Consider the following 18,835-nt stretch of genomic DNA (forward strand, 5'->3'; position numbering starts at 1 on the left):
TTTGGTGCTTGGACCCCTATTGAACTTTATTTGTTTGACACATTGCATTTTGGTTCCAAAATCTCAAAAATGTTTAATGTAAACAGAGTAAACATTAACATGAATAATAGTGACTCTAATGTAAAGTAAAACAAAAAACAGGCACAAAATAAAATATCAAAGTAAAAGAAAAAACAGTACAACATCATTAAAAACCATAACCACAGCACTAAGTACTGGGCAAGAGAAAGTCAGATTTCATATTCAGTGGGATTAAAGTCCTCTTTCAAAGGACCATATGTGGATATGCATAACACGTTTTACTTCGTCCTTTTTTAGGCGACTTCCTTTTTTCAAGTTCAGTTTCCGAGCGTCTGACTGACACGCTGGTACTTTTTTCTGTTTACAACAAGTTTAAATAAGCACACGTGATATTCTCAGCATAACTAGCCTGAAAGCTTTAACAGTAACTGATTATTACTTATGTCAGTGTTTGTTAAATTGGTTTGGTTTACTTAATTGCATGATACACAATTTAACCTTTGACAAGCACGATTTATTGTTTGTTCTGCAGTACAACTGCAAATCAAGAGTTCCTTGCCATTTTATTGAAGAAATTGTATTTTTTTTTTATCTATTTCTAACATTATGCAAGCTTAATTTGTTTGTGTGTATATTGTATGAATGCTGATTACACAAAAGTTTAGCTCTCCTTCATAAATCACTTCGTTTTCCTCAGTATATCATCATAAGAACGAACATTTCTTTCAGGTGTGTTTTTTAAACACAAACACAGTAAATAACAGCATGAAATAAAACTGAAAAAACGAAAAAGGGAAAACATTCATAATCAGACATTCATGTGCGGAATACTGCAGTGTCTATTAGATAGATAGCTTTAACATACTGAATGGTTAGTGGCTTTTCCATTTGCAGACTCAGCTGCTGGAACAGCTCTGTAAACTCCTCACTTAACCTGTGCCTCTACGACAATGAAGAGGAGGAGGAAGGTCACAGGGTACCCCCTTACAGCGGCTCCTGGCCTCCGATGTTCTTGCTGCTCAGGGCCTTGATGTGATCCTTCACCCATGGGTCAGTGGGCCTGGCGCACACCTGACGTCCCTTCTTCAATGTGAACCTACGAGGAAGAAAACAAACAAAAAGGAAAGTGAATCTCTGCCAGGAGTGCCATTTATAAGCTCACGGTCATATTCTGAAAATCATATTTTGTTGATTTTCTAAGTGAAAATAAGTGAACACACCCTCTTACAGAGACCACACTTAAATATGACATTTTTCTGCCAATTTTTGGAGCACGACTTCTATTTATTTGGAAATCAATAAACATTAAATATGAACTGTGCCATAACTTTTATTTATGCCATACTTGCGCAAGCTTCATTAATGTTTTTATTGATGTTAAATGCAATAAATAAATTATATCATGTATAAAAAAATATATCACCTAATATAATTTAATATATTAATGTGATAGCAATGTACGCATTTGAATGAATCAGATTCAGTTCAGCAGTTTTCACTGTACAAACCTACATAGACTATGGACTGATTAAAATGTCTAAAATGTAATTACTGCTTAGTAAATATTTACTCCAATATACAAAAACACGTTATCATTAATGCTGCCTGCATGTAAAGCGTCATGACTAGACTAAAGCCTGGCCAGTGCATGAATATTCAGCTGGCAAGTATCATTGCTATAAATACCTTTGAGCTCAGTTTCTTTCACATGAAGTCTCTTGAAATCATAAACAAAAAATTGAGGTAGTGAGAGCAGCTCGCTGGAAGTGCTCTAGTCTTACAGAACGCTGCCTCATTAGCCAGAACAGAGAACCCTTTTGTGCTGCTGCACCAGCTGATGTTTACTCTTCACAACAGAATTTCCCTTTCGGGTTTCCCAGCGCAGCTGAAAACTTTTGTTGCATGCTGTAAAATTTTGTGCCACACTAATTATATTTTCTGTTTCGGTTTCCGTTTCTCTCTCTCTCTCTCTCTCTCTCTCTCTCTCTCTCTCAGTGACACACACACACACACTGAGGGAACACTTACAGCACGGCCTGTTTGGAGCACTGCTGGCTGGTGAAGCTGTAGGATCTCACCATGCTCAGCTTGACAGATTTCTGGGTGTAATCGAAGCAGCAGCTCTTAGGCGCAGATCCGTAACGCATACCTGTAAAAACACACCAATCAGCACCAACGTCAGCCGACCTGCCAATGATCTTCCCCCCAGAACATATACATTATAATGACCGACAACATAGGAGGGCTGTTTAACACAGAGATGCAGCACAAATCTGAACTGCATTAACCTCTTAAGGTTTATTACTCATTTATTAATCCTAAACAACACTGTTCAGCAAATATTATTAATGATTCAGTATCTACGATTGATTATTCAGTATCTGATATGAATTATTCATGAACTACAACTGATTATTCACGATTTACTATTCATTTCCCAGTAATTATGATTAAATATTAGTAACTATTATGAATTATTCAGTATCTACAATTAAATTTTCAGCATCCACTATCAATTATTCAATAACTTCTATGAAGTATTCAGTATTTACCAAAAATTATTTAATATCCACTACTAACTGTTTCAGTAACTATGACCAATACTACAGTAACTACTATGAATTATTCAGTTCCTCAGTTTAGTTCAGTTCAGTTCAAGGTAACTTATTTTTTTGCCAAAGCATTAAAAACGTCTCTTTCTCTGTTTGAGCTCTTACCTTCACTGAAAGTGACGGCGCTCAGCAGCACCACCACAGCGGACAGGAGGAGCAAACGGAGGGCTGCCATGTCTCTCAGCTGATCAGATGATAGAAATCACTGAATAAATGCCTTGTTCTTCAGTAGTGAGATGACCACTCAAGGTGAACTCGCTGCCTTGTGGTCCACAGCAGAGAGTGTCGGTCTTTATAGCCATCACAGCTGATGGGGAGACCCCTTGTGAAGAGGAACTACTTGCAGGGGAAAATTTGATTCACCCATGCTGGTGAAAAAAACTCCACGCATCATACAGTATCGTTTGACCTTTATCTACGCAATGTGACCTTCCTAATCATGTCTGACATAAGAAACAAACGCAGTACAGCACATGCCTTTCACTTCCCTTTCCAGTCTGGTTAAGCCACAGAGTGGACAGCGTCCACTCCGGAACAGAGCAAACTGAAAGTTTAACCCTTTCAACCCATCATACAGGGTTATTATTCAGTTATTATCTTCGGGCCACTGAATTATTCAGTAATTGCTATGAATAATTACTATGAGCTACTAATCAGGGAATAAACAGTCTACAATACTGAGCACATGGTAAGTCTATTCAAGAGGAACCCGGATTATATTTATTACTGTTCAAAGTGTTTATGATCATAAAGCACTCATGCGTGATATGAATCTATGCAAATGACAAACACTTACTCATACGCAAAGCATTCAGAATGCCTTTGTGAACTGTACAGTAAAATTGCATTATCACACGTACACAATGATCGTCTTATGAAACAATAGTGAACGGTTGATGAAGCTCATGTAATGAATAGGAATGTGTTTCCTTTTAAATCATGAATGCTATTAAGGATCAATAATCAATGCAATATGGATATCACTTCAATATTTGTATGATTAGAGTTGTATTTGTTCCCTAAAATTAGGAATATATGTTTTCATTTATTAAATCATAAGTTTACACTAAGCCGATGTGTGTTTACAGTTCATTAAATGCTCTACTAATAAACTAAGAACGCTTCATGTACATGTGATTTGTGTTGTGTTAAAGTGTAAAATTATCTTAAATATAGTCAATAAAACTAATATTTCTCCTGTTGAGATTGTTGTAAGCTTCAATTCCCTCATTTCTGGACCTTTTTCATTTGTTTTAGGTTATTTTATTAAGTAAAATTATCTCACTGTGTTGGCAGATTATTTAGCTTGTTGTAAGAAATGTGAAACCAGCAAAATTACCTGCCAGTAGAGTGAGATACTTTTACTTGATAAAATTACCTAAAACAAGTAAAAAATGTCTAGAAATAAGTAAAATAATCTTATAATAAGTGCACAACCATCTCAAAATGGGAAATATTAGATATATCGACTAGATTTAAGATCATTTCCCTTGACAAGATACCATTTTTTCCAGTGTACAATACGCCATTCAGTGTCTACTATGAATTGTTCAGTATCTACTATTAAGTATGATTCAGTAACTACTATGAATTATTTTGTAAATATTATAAATTTTTGAATAACTAATCTAACTTCATGATACTTCAGTATCTACTATGAATTGTTTAGTATCTACAAACTCAGTACCCAAAAAAGTTGGGACAGTGTGTGAAGTGGAAATAAAAACAGAAAGCAATGATTTGTAAATCCACTTGGTCCTGTGTTTAAACTAAAGCAGTACAAAGTCAAGATATTTAATGTTTTATCCTGTCAACTCAAGTGTTTTTTGTATATACAGTCATTCTGAAATTGATGCCTGCAGTACTCTCCAAAAAAGTTTGGACGGGGGCTTTAGGATTACAAAAGTTTTAAAATGTTTGAAATAGGTGATGTAATCCTGCATTAAGGAAATGCCGAGTCCTTTATGAGTGAGGATATATCGAGGCTCGCCACTTTGCTAAAAATGCACCAGCAAAAAATCCAGCAGGTTAAAAATAACGTTCCTCAAGAAGTGTTTGCAAGAATGTTAGGTATTTCACCCTCTTCAATGCATAATATCATTAAAAGGTTCAGGGAATCTGGAGAAATCTGTGTGTAAAGTTCAAGGCTGAAAACTAATAGTGAATGCCTTTGACTTTCTCCCACTTAGATGGCACAGAATTAAAATGGACACGCTTCCAGGGGTGGCACCACACCTCCAAAAGTGGTGGAGCAAAACATATTGTTTCAAAAATAATAAAAGTAGCAGCTGGCTGTGTGACGAAATGCACTTTGGCCAATGACTAAAACCGCCTTTCATGTCAAGCTAATGTCGGCTTTACAAACCTTTACATTTACTAGGTTTAAATGTTACATTTATTTGTACATGATGGATTTTTACTCTCCTGAGTATTTTCAGATCATATAACTTTTACTTCTACTAAAGTGAGTAAAGGAATGTTTTTACTCTGTTGTTTAAGCCATTCGTATTTAGTTATTAATTCCATTTTTTGTGTTTAATTTCAGTATGTTTTGATGGTGGCATATTTGTAATGCTTTGTAATTGGTTACATCTCTGACTTTGGAGTTTTGTATTTTAGACCACAAGATTCCCAAAAAGAGAAGAACAGAGCTGCACAATCCTTAGTTCCTCTCACCGCTGTGGGTTCGGCAGCCCTGCATGCTTCTATAATGATTATAAACACATAGGTTCAAGAATACTTCAGAAAACGCTTGTTATTAAACAAAGTTTGTCACTAAATCTACAAATGCAAATTAAGATTGTATTATGCGCAGCCATATACCAACAACATCCAGAAACGCTGCCGACTTCTCTGGGCCAAAGATAATCTGAGATGGACTGACACAAAGTAGGAGCATGTGCTGTGGTTTGACTAGTCCACTTTTTTAGGCCAAAGAGAAAAAAGACCATCCAGATTGTTATTCCAGATAGTGTGGCATTTAAAAGCCAGCATCTGTCAGGTTATGTGGGTGTATTAGTGGGTAACTTGCACTTCTGTGAAAGCACCACTGATGCTGAACAAAGCATGCTGCCTTTTAAACACCATCTTTTTCAGGGATGTCCATGTTTATTTCAAAACGACAACAGCAAGAAACATTCTGCCCATGTTACCACAGCATGGCTGCGCAATCAGAGAGTTTGGATGTTAGACCGACCTGCTTTTCACCTATTGAAAACATGCAGGCAAAAAATGATGCTTTCAAAACTAGATCAGTTTGTCTCTTCACTCCCCAAATGATCGTTAAGTGCTGTTAAAAGGAAAGGTGATGTAACACCATGGTAAACATGCTATTGTCCCAACTTTTTGAAATGAGCATATATTTACGAAAAACAATGAAGATCATAAGATAAAATATCAAATATTTTGTTATTGTACTGTTTTCAACATATAACAGGTCAAACAGAATTTACTATTCACTGTTTCTGTTTTCACTCGCACTTCACATACTATTCCACCTTTTTCGGACTAATGAATTATTTAGTAACTACTATGAATGATTTAGTATCTACTATAAATTATTCATGTTTATTATTCATATACTATCTGCAGTTATGAGAGTGAGGACCTGAAGTGAGGACCCACACAGACCCTTTCAGGGCTTTAAGAGGTTAAAAAGTTGAATTTTGTGTGCTCTACAAGGTTTATTTAAAAGGTTTTACTACATGGTTAAAAACAAACTTGACAAATATACAAAAAGGTGACGGCTGTAGGATGTGGGTACTGTGGTCAGTATGTACATTAGGGTCAGTCACTGTTCTAGATTCACTGTTGCAGACTCTCATGTTTGCTTTGGCTTTTTTTTCTACTGAACGTGTGAGAGTATTGGTTTAAAGTTAGTGTGAAGGTACACCCCCACCACTTTCAGATCCTCTTTCACTACGTTCTGCAAAGCCCAGTGGTGACGTGTAGCGTTTCAACAGACCAAGGGAAACATTTTCTTCCCAAATAGTTTCACGATTCTTTTTCCCATGGAAATGGAAATAGCTAAAAAAAAAAAAGAGAAATAAAATAAAGAAATATTACATCTGCATTTATAGTTAGTAAACACGCTGAGCTGATATGGACATGAGAAACCGCAGCGGCACATGTGTACCCTACATAAGACTCCTACGCATATTATTTGTGGTTCGAAACTTTATCTGCATCTCAGTGTTGAAGACTTTAAAAGGAAAGTCCCCACACATAATTTTATCAAATGATCATTAATCATGGTTGACGGATGACAAAGCTCTTTCGGTATTGTTCAGACTAATTTCCATTTCTCTCATCTCCATGTGTCCATCAAATTAGCTATCTATGCCCTCCAGAATTGTTGGCAACATTGGTGAAAAAAAAAAGAAAAAAGTATTTATTATTTATCAGCTTGATTTCACCTTAAAATATAAGAAGCCTCGTTTCAGTGAGCAAAAAATAATCAAAGAAAATAAAACCAAAACACACCGGCATCCATTTACATTCTTATGAGCAAAATCGAATTGACATTACCTTTCATATTGTCATATGTCAGTATAGTGAGTCTTTAGTTAAATATAATAAAAATCTTGGTAATTTCTTTAGAAACGTTAAGTGGTTGTCATCCGTGACATTTCATTGGTATATGAATATGAAGTGATACAAACACCCTTAGTCATGCTTCTACACAAGGAAGGTTGGAAAATACACAAGAATCAAAAGTTGCTGACCTTCATAATTCAGATAATAATGATGAAAAAGCATCCCAAGAATATAACCACCTAAATTGCTAATGTGCATTATAAAGACAAAGGGAAGTTGTGATGAACCTCTCTGGAAAAGGGCAACATTTATTTTACCAATGTCTTCAAATTTCAGTAGTAGAAAAAAGAGGGAGGATTTTATTGTACATAACATTTCAGCTTTGACTGGATCAGAGATACGAGCTGAGCCCCGGACATTGTATCCAATGTGCTTTAATATGTTTAATTCCTTCCTTAAGAAAGTAGCACCCTTTAGAGCAGAGGTTCTTAACCTGGAGTTCGGGACCACAAGGTTGCGGCATGGTCCCAGGGGGGTCATGCGAGGGGTGCTAGATGACATGTACCTTACCAAACATGGAGAAAATCATTTAAATAATAATTTTGATGAATGCAGGCTGGCTCTGCTGAATGGCTCCACTTACAGGCCACAGAAGGCTGATGTTGAAGTTTCTATTGGGTGAGCTGGTTACTGAGGAAGGGTCTTGATTGACCGCTAAACCTGAAGAACTTTTTCAATGCTATGTTTGTGGAGAAGTGCTAGCTAAGGAGTGCAGGCCCAGTAAGAGAGTAGACCTACTATTTGATTAATCTTCAGGGGTTTCTTTAATATGTATGCTGGTACGTGTGTATGTGGGGGGGGGGGTCATAAAATATCCCAAAATAACCCCAAAAAAGGCTCACACAGTGAAAAAGCTTACGAACTCCTGCTTTGGAGTCATAAAACTGTGGCAATATCAGGTTCAGCTCAGCTTTTTCAGAATTTTTCAGATTAACCTGAATGTGGTTTTGTTCCAGTCAGTCTGTAAAGCATTTCAGCTTGTTTGCTGAATTGTATTCAGTTTGTTTCTGGCGATTCCAGTTTGTTTAGTCTACTCAATTGTGTAGAATTGAGGTGTAACTGCTGTTCCATAGATTGTTGTTGTTTAGGAGAGTCAGAGCACTTTACGTTTCAGTACATGCTGGGGACTGTAGAGAAAATACTTTTGCGGCCGGATAGGATTGTGTGGCGGGCCTGATCTGGCCTGCGGGCCTTGTGTTTGACACATGGGCACTAAGGTACACTATATTGCCAAAAGTATTCACTCACCCATCCAAATCATTGGATTCAGGTGTTCCAATCACTTCCATGGCCACAGGTGTATAAAACCAAGCACCTAGGCCTGCAGACTGCTTCTACAGACATTAGTGAAAGAATGGGTCGCTCTCAGGAGCTCAGTGAATTCCAGTGTGGTACCGTGATTGGATGCCACCTGTGCAACAAGTCCAGTTGTGAAATTTCCTCACTACTAAATATTCCACAGTCAACTGTCAGTGGTATTATAACAAAGTGAAAGCGATTGGGAACGACAGCAACTCAGCCACAAAGTGGTCGGCCACGTAAAATGACAGCGCGGGGTCAGCAGATGCTGAGGCACATGGTGCGCAGAGGTCACCAACTTTCTGCAGAGTCAATCGCTACAGACCTCTACACTTCATGTGGCCTTCAGATTAGGTCCATAAAGACATGGATGAGCGAGTTTGGTGTGGAAGAACTTGACTGTCCTGCACAGAGTCCTGACCTCAACCCGATAGAATACCTTTGGGATGAATTAGAGCGGAGACTGTGAGCCAGGCCTTCTCGTCCAACATCAGCGTCTGAACTCACAAATGCGCTTCTGGAAGAATGGTCAAAAATTCCCATAAACACTCCTAAACCTTGTGGGAAGCCTTCCCAGAAGAGTTGAAGCTGTTATAGCTGCAAAGGGTGGGCCGACATCATATTAAACCCTATGGATTAAGAATGGGATGTCACTCAAGTTCATATGCATGTGAAGGCAGACGAGCGAATACTTTTGGTAATATAGTGTATAAATTTATTAACAGTTTGCTGCAATGTAAAGCTATGCGTTACCTAGAAGCAGGTGATCCATTATTGTGTCATTATCTGAACAAACTGTTGTATAACTACCATCATCAAAGCCAACAAACAATTCAGAAGGTTTTTCTGAAGAAAGCCTTTTGTCATCAAACCACAAATATCACCTGGAATTCACTAAACATTAGGAGGATTTGAACCAGATCCTATGGTCAGATAAGACCAGATGAGGTAATCCCCACAGTGAAGCATGGTGTTGGATGTGCAAGGTTGTAGGACTGTTTTTCTTTCAAAGGTCATATTATTCATGACAATATGGGCTCCTTTGAATACCAGGAGATTTAAGATCAAAATTTAACAAATAAACCATTAAATATTTACAAAAAACGTTCACTGATCACATAATTAAGCCTTTTCAGGAGCCATGCTGGTCTTTGGACCTAAACCCCACTCTCAACGTCTGAGCTGAAGTGAATTACAGGACTACAGAAACTGTGGAAATATTTTGTATGGAGGAGTGGTCTTCAGCGATGTATAGAGGAGCCTGAACCCAGACTCCAGTAAAGATATTGTCACTGCTGTGAAAAAGATCACACAGGTAGAAGTAAAAGTTATTTTCAAACTAAATTAGAACAGCAGAGGACCTTCTTAGTCCATCCAGCAGCCCTCGACATAGGAAGTGAAGTTTGTTAGGAGCTATTCTTCTCTTTTTGCTCTAAAATAAAACACTAAAGCTCCAGACTGAGAGAAGTGATAAACAGTAAAGCAGAACAGGAGCTGAGCCAACACAACAAAATGAAATTAACCCCAAACCAGAGAATTAGGAAGTAAATAATGACTAAAATGGAAGTAGATTCCATTCCTCATAAACAAACATGAGTAAAAGTAAAAGTATTACAATATGAAAACAATTGCAACTCACTTCTAATGGTTGTAAGATTTTAAGGATGGAAGATTTGATGCTGTTATTATAACAATGGCAGGACAGACAAGGCACTAAATGCAGGTACGTAACTGTAACTTAGACCCCGTTTACAACTGGTCACTTCATGCGTCTTGAGTGTCAGGATAATATCTGGATGAGGCCAAGACACATAAAAATGCAGGTGTAAACGCACCCAAGATGTTGAAACAGATACAGATCTGATCACTAAAACGACTTCAGGAGGTGGACTGAGATGCATTTGAGCCACGTCATAGCAGCATAAACATATCCGACTGTCCAAGACACATTCAACAACCAAAACCCCTCCCAGCACGACCGAAACTCCTCCCAGTACAACCGAAACTCCTCTCAGTACAACCAAAACCCCTCCTAGTACAACCAAAACCCCTTATAGTACAACTGAAACCCTCCCAGCACAACTGAAACTCCTCCCAGTACAACCAAAATACCTCTCAGTGCTATCACAACTCCTCGAGGTACAACTGAAACCCCTCCCAGTACAACTAAAACCTTCCCAGCACAACTAAACTCTTGCCAGTACAACTGAAACTCCTCCCAATATAACTGAAACCCCTCCCAGTACAACAAAACTCCCTCCCAAGACAACCAAAACTCCTCCCTGTACAACAGAAACTTCGCCCAGCACAACCAAAACCTCTCCCAGTATAACCAACCTTCCTCCCAGTACAATTAAAACTCCTTCCAGTACAACCAAAACTCATGCAGTTTGGGCATGTGATCATGTCTGCATGGAAAATAATCATAGAGGACACACGTGGTTGAAGACAGGATGAAACACAGCCACATGGACAGACACTACTGTGCAAAACAAACTGCAGGCGACTTACATGAATTATGCAATATTCAACAAATACATAAACAGCTTTCAGAGAATGACTCTTCCATGTTTGCATATTCCATCCCGCACAGCATCGGATTTCAGTCTGACTAACCCGGAGATGCATTTGACCTGTAAAGTGTGAAGTGTAAATGCATGTGGCTAAAATCTCCTCAGAATACAATCCAGATAATAGTCACATAAAGGGACCAGGTGTAACCGGGGTCTTAGTGTAATTTAACAGACCAGTAACTGTAACTTAATGTAACATAATAAAGCAGTAACTGTAACTTAGTTTAACTTAAGCAGTAACTGTAACTTAGTTTAACTTAATAAAGCAGTAACTGTAACTTAGTTTAACTTAAGCGGTAACTGTAACTTAGTTTAACTTAATAAAGCAGTAACTGTAACTTAATGTAACATAAAGCGGTAACTGTAACTTAGTTTAACTTAAGCAGTAACTGTAACTTAGTTTAACTTAAGCAGTAACTGTAACTTAGTTTAACTTAATAAAGCAGTAACTGTAACTTAATGTAACATAAAGCAGTAACTGTAACTTCGTTTAACTTAAAAAGCAGTAACTGTAACTTAATGTAACATAAAGCAGTAACTGTAACTTCGTTTAACTTAAAAAGCAGTAACTGTAACTTAGTGTAACTCAATAAAACAGTAACTGTAACTTAATGTAACTTAATAAAGCAGTAACTGTAGCTTAGTTTAACTTAATAAAGCAGTAACTCTAACTTAGTGTAACTTAACAGAACAGTGACTGTAACTTAGTGTAACTTAACAGACCAGTGACTGTAACTTAGTGTAACTTAACAGAACAGTAACTGTAACTTAGTGTAACTTAATACAACAGTAACTGTAACTTAGTTTAACTTAATAAAGCAGTAACTGTAGCTTAGTTTAACTTAATAAAGCAGTAACTCTAACTTAGTGTAACTTAACAGAACAGTAACTTTAACTCAGGTTAACTTAATATAACAGTAACTGTAACTTCGTTTAACTTAATAAAGCAGTAACTGTAACTTCGTTTAACTTAATAAAGCAGTAACTGTAACTTAGTGTAACTTAACAGGCCAGTAACTGTAGCTTAGTTTAACTTAATAAAGCAGTAACTGTAACTTAATGTAACTTAATAAAGCAGTAACTGTAACTTCGTTTAACTTAATAAAGCAGTAACTGTAACTTAATGTAACTTAATAAAGCAGTAACTGTAACTTAATGTAACTTAATACAACTGTAACTGTAACTTAGTGTAACTGTAGGTGCTGCTTGTCAGAGACAGTCTGAAGTCCTAATCTGATGGGATTAGTGTTGCATGGTGTGGTGGGGTAATAACATTTACCAGCGTTATTTTAGTCCAGTCCGAATGTGCCATGTCGGCAATTTCCACCATATTTTATCTTCTATTAAACAACCTCAAGTTATGTTAATCCTGTGTGGATCGACATGATGGTCAAAACACTATCGCACTATGTGGAAAAGGAGTTTCTTAAGTATGGAAGGGCTCAAATAAGCGTTTACTCTTGTTCTCTGTGCCTAAAATGACGCCAACATGTACTGCCCTACCACTCAGAACATTAAAACATAAAAGTAAGTGATTTTATGCAGTGATGCTGACTGTTGGCTATGAGTTCCCAAATGCTAATGGCACAGTGCATTCAGCCAGCTGGTAAGATAACAGTAACAGCTAAATTAAACGTTTGCTTCTCCATTCTGTAATAAAAGCAGTGTGTAGATCGAGTGGCCACTCCCACCTCTTTGTTTATACTGAGATTTCTTATTCTGTGTGAATTGGCCAGAAACATTACAGTCCGGTGATAAATTGGCATTACAAGACTAATCCTGTCCGAATAGTCAGTGTAAAACTTTGTTCGTATGCTAATTTACATTCAGATTATTTAATGGAGTGGATTACGCATTATACAGCATCTACCGAGGCGGCAAATGATATGCATTGTTTTTATGCTTTCATAAGACTATTTTCCAGGTACCTGTCCACATTCACCTGCCCCAGAAAGCAGCTGCAGGCACAAACATTCACCCACACATGGATTTCATTAGAAAGTTGCCGTCTATTAGAGATGTAATCAGTTTTATTATGTGTATTAGAGGCTTAATCAGATTTCATGCTTGTTTGATGGTCTTTAAATTCGTTCTTTATGTGTTCAGATTTCATTATGTTTCAAAACACACAACACTCAGTTCAGTCACGCTGACTCGGTGTATTCCTGCTGACTCATCGGTAACAGCCCAGCTTTATTAATACATGTTAAGGTTTTTCACTGGTAAAAGATTCAGAAGGTACTTTCTGACATTTATGTGCAGTTTAGCTTTGGTTTAACGTGACCTCTTCCCAAGGCTGAGTTCCCTCTCTGAGCCTCATTAAACAACATAAAATGAGGGATTTTCCTTAAATTTGAGGAAATTACTTTCAAGGAAAATTTCCTTATACATTCTTTGAAATTTTTTACCAAATGGAGTATTCAGGGGTCTGTCCTAAATCAGTCGCAGGCTGAGTCTGGGTTTACCCAACTCTGAGACCTGCTTTATTGATAGTGGTGGAGCGAGTATCACCTTAAACTCGCTCTCTTCATTGATGGATCATCTTCATATCCGAACTGAAACCATCACTGTTCAGTTTGGTGTCTTCAAGGGCAGCATGTGTTCTGCGCTGAACAGATGGTCACAGTCAGCGCACTTTGGGCTGATTACTTGGTGTCCTGACTCACAGTCCATTGGTTTTCTGTGTTAAGCAGGAGATCGCAGGACTTCCCCTTGCAATTCCTTAGTAGTAGCTGTGTGATTTTTTGAAAACAACCTGTATGTCAGAATCTTCACTTATCAAAGTGTAATAAATGAAGCTGTATATTTAGTCAGTCAGAATTAAAGTATTATTCTGTGAACATTTTTTTAAGTCTACATATGAAACCCTTGAAACCCAAAGCTTATTATTATTATAAGACTTTATTATTCTATACTTTTGTCTGTACCACTTTAGAATAAGACTGCCCTCATAAGCAGCTAATGAATGGTTTAAAATGAGTTTATTAATGCTTATTAAATAGGTCATAAACACCTTGAAAATCATTAGTAAACAGTTATAACACCTTATTAAAAGGGGAAAATGTGAGCTGTTATATCTGATGAAGCTGACAGTTTTACTGTTGACTGATGAAGAAGACAAAGTAAGGTAAGCAACCAGAAAGAATTATGGCTCAACTGCACACTTAAAAATGATGGTTCTTTAAGGTTTTTTTTAGTAAAGAAAATGGCTCTATATAGAACCATGAACATTCTAAGAACCCTTGGTATGATTAAAGAGTTCTTCAGATTGATAGAGAACAGAACCTTTTTGAAAAGGGTCCTATATAGCACTGAGAAGGGTTCTTCTTGGTGTTATATAGAACCCTGTTCAAAAAGGTTCTATATAGAACAGCACATTCTCCATTAATCTGAAGAACCCTTTCATGATGCAAAGAACCCTTTAATCAGGCAAAGGGTTCTTTGAGTGTTCATGGTTCTATATAGAACCATTTTCTTTACTAAAGAACCCTTGAAGAACCAACATTTTAAAGTGTGTATATAAATGACTGTGGGTTCAAATAACAGACCACTGTTGCTCCTTTTTATTTGTGTGTTATAATTGCTTATTCATTATTTTTAATGTGTTTATGGCCTAATTAATAACCATTAATAAACTAATTATAAATAAACTGCAATTGTTTTACCTGATTTTTATTTTTTTTACCATTATTATCTTATTTTCATGATTTTATTATTGATTGTTTGTTTATTTATTATTATTCATATTCTTATTCTAATTTTAATTATGATTTTAGTCATTTTAATACATTTTTAGTTTACTTTTTGATCCTTTTATTTTATTTTGATTTGATTACATCAACTTTTACATTTTAGCTATGTTTTAATTATTGTTTTATATTTTTATTGTATTTTTATGTATTTTTATTATTAATGTTTCAGATTTTTTGGTACCTTTTTTTCTAATAATTATTCAATAATTTCTTGTTTTAGATCCTTTATTATTATTATTATTATTATTATTATTATTATTATCACATACAGCTCTTTACAAGGTCATCTAGATCTCAACAAAGGACAAAAATACAATTTTCTCCACACAACATAAAACAAACTCAACTATGATGTATATTAATGTCCTTTTAACTCAGATCAAACATGAATGTCAGTTTTGAAGTTTATGCTTGACATACAGCACTGTGCAAAAGTCTGAATTCACTCTTTATTTATTCAGTCAAAACAGCCATTAAGTATAAACTGCTCATTTTTCAGTGCCACGAAAAACAAGCAGAAAACGTATATTTAGCAGAGAATTACTCAGAACTACACAGTGAGTCACTCTTTCCCTTTATTACAGCTTCCATTCTTTTCAGGAACCTCACTTTCAAAAATTCAGTGATGTTGAGGTCTGGACTCTGGGGTGGTCAGTCCATTGTTCAGCTTCTTTGTTTGATGTGTCCGTCTCCTTTTCTCAGTGAGGTTCTTCTTGACAGCTACACATCCTTTCAGACCCACAGCGCTGAGTCGTCTTCTCACAGTGGAAGGATGGACAGAAAAACCTGTGGATGTTTTCAGATCTGAAGCAGCTTGATTTTCTCCTCTCTCTCAGAGATGAAAGCTTTAAGTCCTGTTTATCTGATGGGGGCAGTTTTGGTGTCTACCAGGTCTTCCAGGTGGTTGTTAGGAGTCACATTTTCTCTGTAGCTTTTAATCACTTTTCACGAAGTCATATACATATATAATATATAATCTCAGAAATATCTCCTAAAAAATAAATACCTAATTGGAAATTAAATAAATGGAAGGTGGTCTCTGACTTTCGCACAGTACAGTATGCTGTAGTCACTGGTCATCTTCTCAATGTCCCTATCCAGCTCCACTAGCTGGTACTTTCATATTTTATGCCAAGTAAATAACAAATAACTATAAATAATAAAAACTATAACAAATAACGTTCCCTGGCTGGGTGACCAGGGTGCTTTCTGTGTGGAGTTTGCATGTTCTCCCCATGTCTGCGTGGGTTCTTCGGTTTCCTCCCACAGTCCAAAGACATGTGGTCAGGCCAATTGGACACTCTAAATTGCCCCTTGGTGTGAGTGTGTATGGTTGAATGTGTATGTTTGTCTGTCTGCGCTGCAATGGACTGGCAACCTGTCCAGGGTGTATCCTGCCTTCTGCCCAATGACCGCTGGGATAGGCTCCAGCTCCCCCTATGACCCAGAAGGATAAGCGGTTTAGAAAATGTGTATGTGTGTATAACAAATAATACATAACTATAACAAAGTCAGCCAGTATGATAGACTTTGTTATCAGTTCTGTCATTCTCGTACTCTTTGTTACTGGTCAGTTTCTGACCACAGGACCACTGTAGACTTGATATTTTTGGTTGGCATTCTGAATTAGTTTAGAATACATGATGAACTCTCCAACTTGGCCTTTAGGCATCAACTTTTTTTAGACTTTAATACTTATAACAGTACAAAATAAGATATTTTGACTTATTTTTTTATCTTTTTAAAGGCATTAAAATACTTTTTAAGAGCCCCAGAGAATTTATTTTTATATTTATTTATTTATTTTATTCCAAGTTCTTTCTAAGATTCTGAAAGTACCAGCTGATCTTATCCCTGTAACTATTTTCTTCAGAGTGCTGCCATCTACTCTACTGATTTCAAGCTACAAAGTGGATTTCATATCATTTGCTGCTCTATTAGCCGAAGGCTTATTTTACGAAGGTGGAAATAACGTCCTCCACCATCTGTTTCATTTTGCTAAACATGAGAAAATGTGAGCTACATTACAAGGCTCCACTTATTTCATATTTAAGATTGATCCAGTTCCCCTCTGCCACTTTGTAATTCAGTACTTTGTTACTTATTCCACTTTGTCAATTGTTTAGACCCCATGTGTCAAACTCAAGGCCTGCGGACCAAGTCAGGCCTGTGACACTGTCCGCGCAATTATTTTCATTTTTTGACCTTATTAACACGTTTCATCCTGAGATGCATTACAGTCCCCAACATGCACTGCAACATAGTGTGTGTTCTGACCCCCAACAACAATCTCTGGACCAGTTACACAAAAAGAAATGATGCCTGGTGTCCAGTTCAAGCAAATATACAGTTAAAAAAAATTAGTTTGAATTATTTTTGAATAAGTATTTAATGCCTATTTTGCTGTTGCAGTTTAGGCATGTTTTGAATAAACAATGGCCATTTCAGGTCATGGCAAAAGTAAAAATGAAACACGGCTGGCCCACAGATTTGCTGAGATTTTTTAATATGGCCCTTTTAGTGGTTGAGTTTGACACCCCTGTCTTAGACCATGATTATTTAGTAAGAAGATTAATGTGCCAAGGGACCCCCCTCCCACTCCCTGTTCCCCACCAGTTCATATAATCGATCCCTTTTGTTTATTTACATTCAGCCTTGAATATTAACATTTGTAATATTTATAGTTTGTGTTATATGCTCAATTTTGTCATTGTATGGATAAATGTAAAACCTTTAAAATCATTAAACAAAAAAAAAAAAAGAATTGACTTATAAGTGGCTCATACAGTGATTCTCGTGTACGCTAAAGTGGGCCTCCATATGCAAAGTAGTCAACACATGGTGTCTCCCCTCATTTGTTTACACACACACTCACTCACTGCTGCTCTTGTTAGATAAGAGAGTACAGTCGAGAGGATTCCCCTCTTCTCTGGTAACCATGGAAAGCACCACCAACCCCGCAACTCGCCACACTCAACCTTAAATAAAGACACATAAATGCTCAACCAAAGAGGGAAATTGTTTATAAAAAGCAGAAGAACAAAAAAAAAGCAGTTAAAAAGAGCTGAGACAGAGAAAGTAATTCACACCCTGCCCCCTGAAACCAGCCTTAGTTTAAAGCCTGTACCAACCCATTCCCCCCCCCACAAAGGAAAACCAAAAAATGAGAAGAACCTTGAAGAAATTCAGAAACCTCAGGGTGTTTATGGACTGGATGAGGAAGTGAGAGTCAGTGAAGCATCGCCACACACTGCATGCACTCTACATCGGATCTAATTCTTTGACCCAGAACGCCGACCCCTGAACTCGCTGGCCCATCTGGACTGGGTAAGAGTTAAGTTTGAAGTGGTTCGATTCTATTCATTGAGGAGTTCTATACAGAACAATATTACAGAGAACATGACTACAGGTGTTCTTTTTCTGAAAGGTCTACATCAACACTGCACCATCTACTGTGGGTTTGTAAGAGTGCACTAGATATTGGACCATTACAGAATAGGGCCTAGTTTTAAACTTAAGCTTGCTCTTTTTACACTGATCTGGGCATTTCTGTGTTCAGGCCATAACATGAATGAAGGGGAAATACGTCTCTCAGGTAGGAATAAGAAATGTAGAACTCTGACCAGTGCACTTCGTCCAGACCTGTAGACCTACTATTCCACTATTCCATCCTTTTTCGTTTTATTTATAAAGCACTTTTTACAACAGAAGTTGCAACGAAGCACCTTTACAAAAAAATCGGTAACACTTTATTTGGAGTGGTCCTTTGTAGATGATGAATAAACTCTTAATAGATTATCAGTAACACATCAACAACATATCAGTGAAGTATCAGTAGTGAAGCCTCTGAATACACTGAAGTAAATATCTTGTAGATGTTCTGTTGATACATTACTTACATTAAGTAGAGGTTGTTAATTGTTGCTTCCATTATGCAAAACCTTACCAAACGTAGCCAAAACCTAATCTTAACCCTCACCCT

The 18,835-nt window shown here is 37.0% G+C and overlaps 1 protein-coding gene across 1 annotated transcript; it reads right to left on the reverse strand.

Moving 5' to 3' along the window:
- ccl35.1 (chemokine (C-C motif) ligand 35, duplicate 1) lies at positions 1-3,024 on the reverse strand. Its single transcript, XM_036567772.1, has 3 exons — positions 2,739-3,024; positions 2,050-2,170; positions 1-1,117 (listed from the first exon to the last, which is right to left on the reverse strand). Exons 1-3 carry the CDS (start codon positions 2,806-2,808, stop codon positions 1,006-1,008), a joined length of 303 nt encoding a protein of 100 aa, XP_036423665.1. The 5' UTR covers positions 2,809-3,024; the 3' UTR covers positions 1-1,005.
- Positions 3,025-18,835: the final 15,811 nt, after the last annotated feature.

Source organism: Colossoma macropomum, unplaced genomic scaffold (assembly GCF_904425465.1).
Source record: "Colossoma macropomum unplaced genomic scaffold, Colossoma_macropomum, whole genome shotgun sequence".
NCBI classification, from domain to species: domain Eukaryota; kingdom Metazoa; phylum Chordata; class Actinopteri; order Characiformes; family Serrasalmidae; genus Colossoma; species Colossoma macropomum.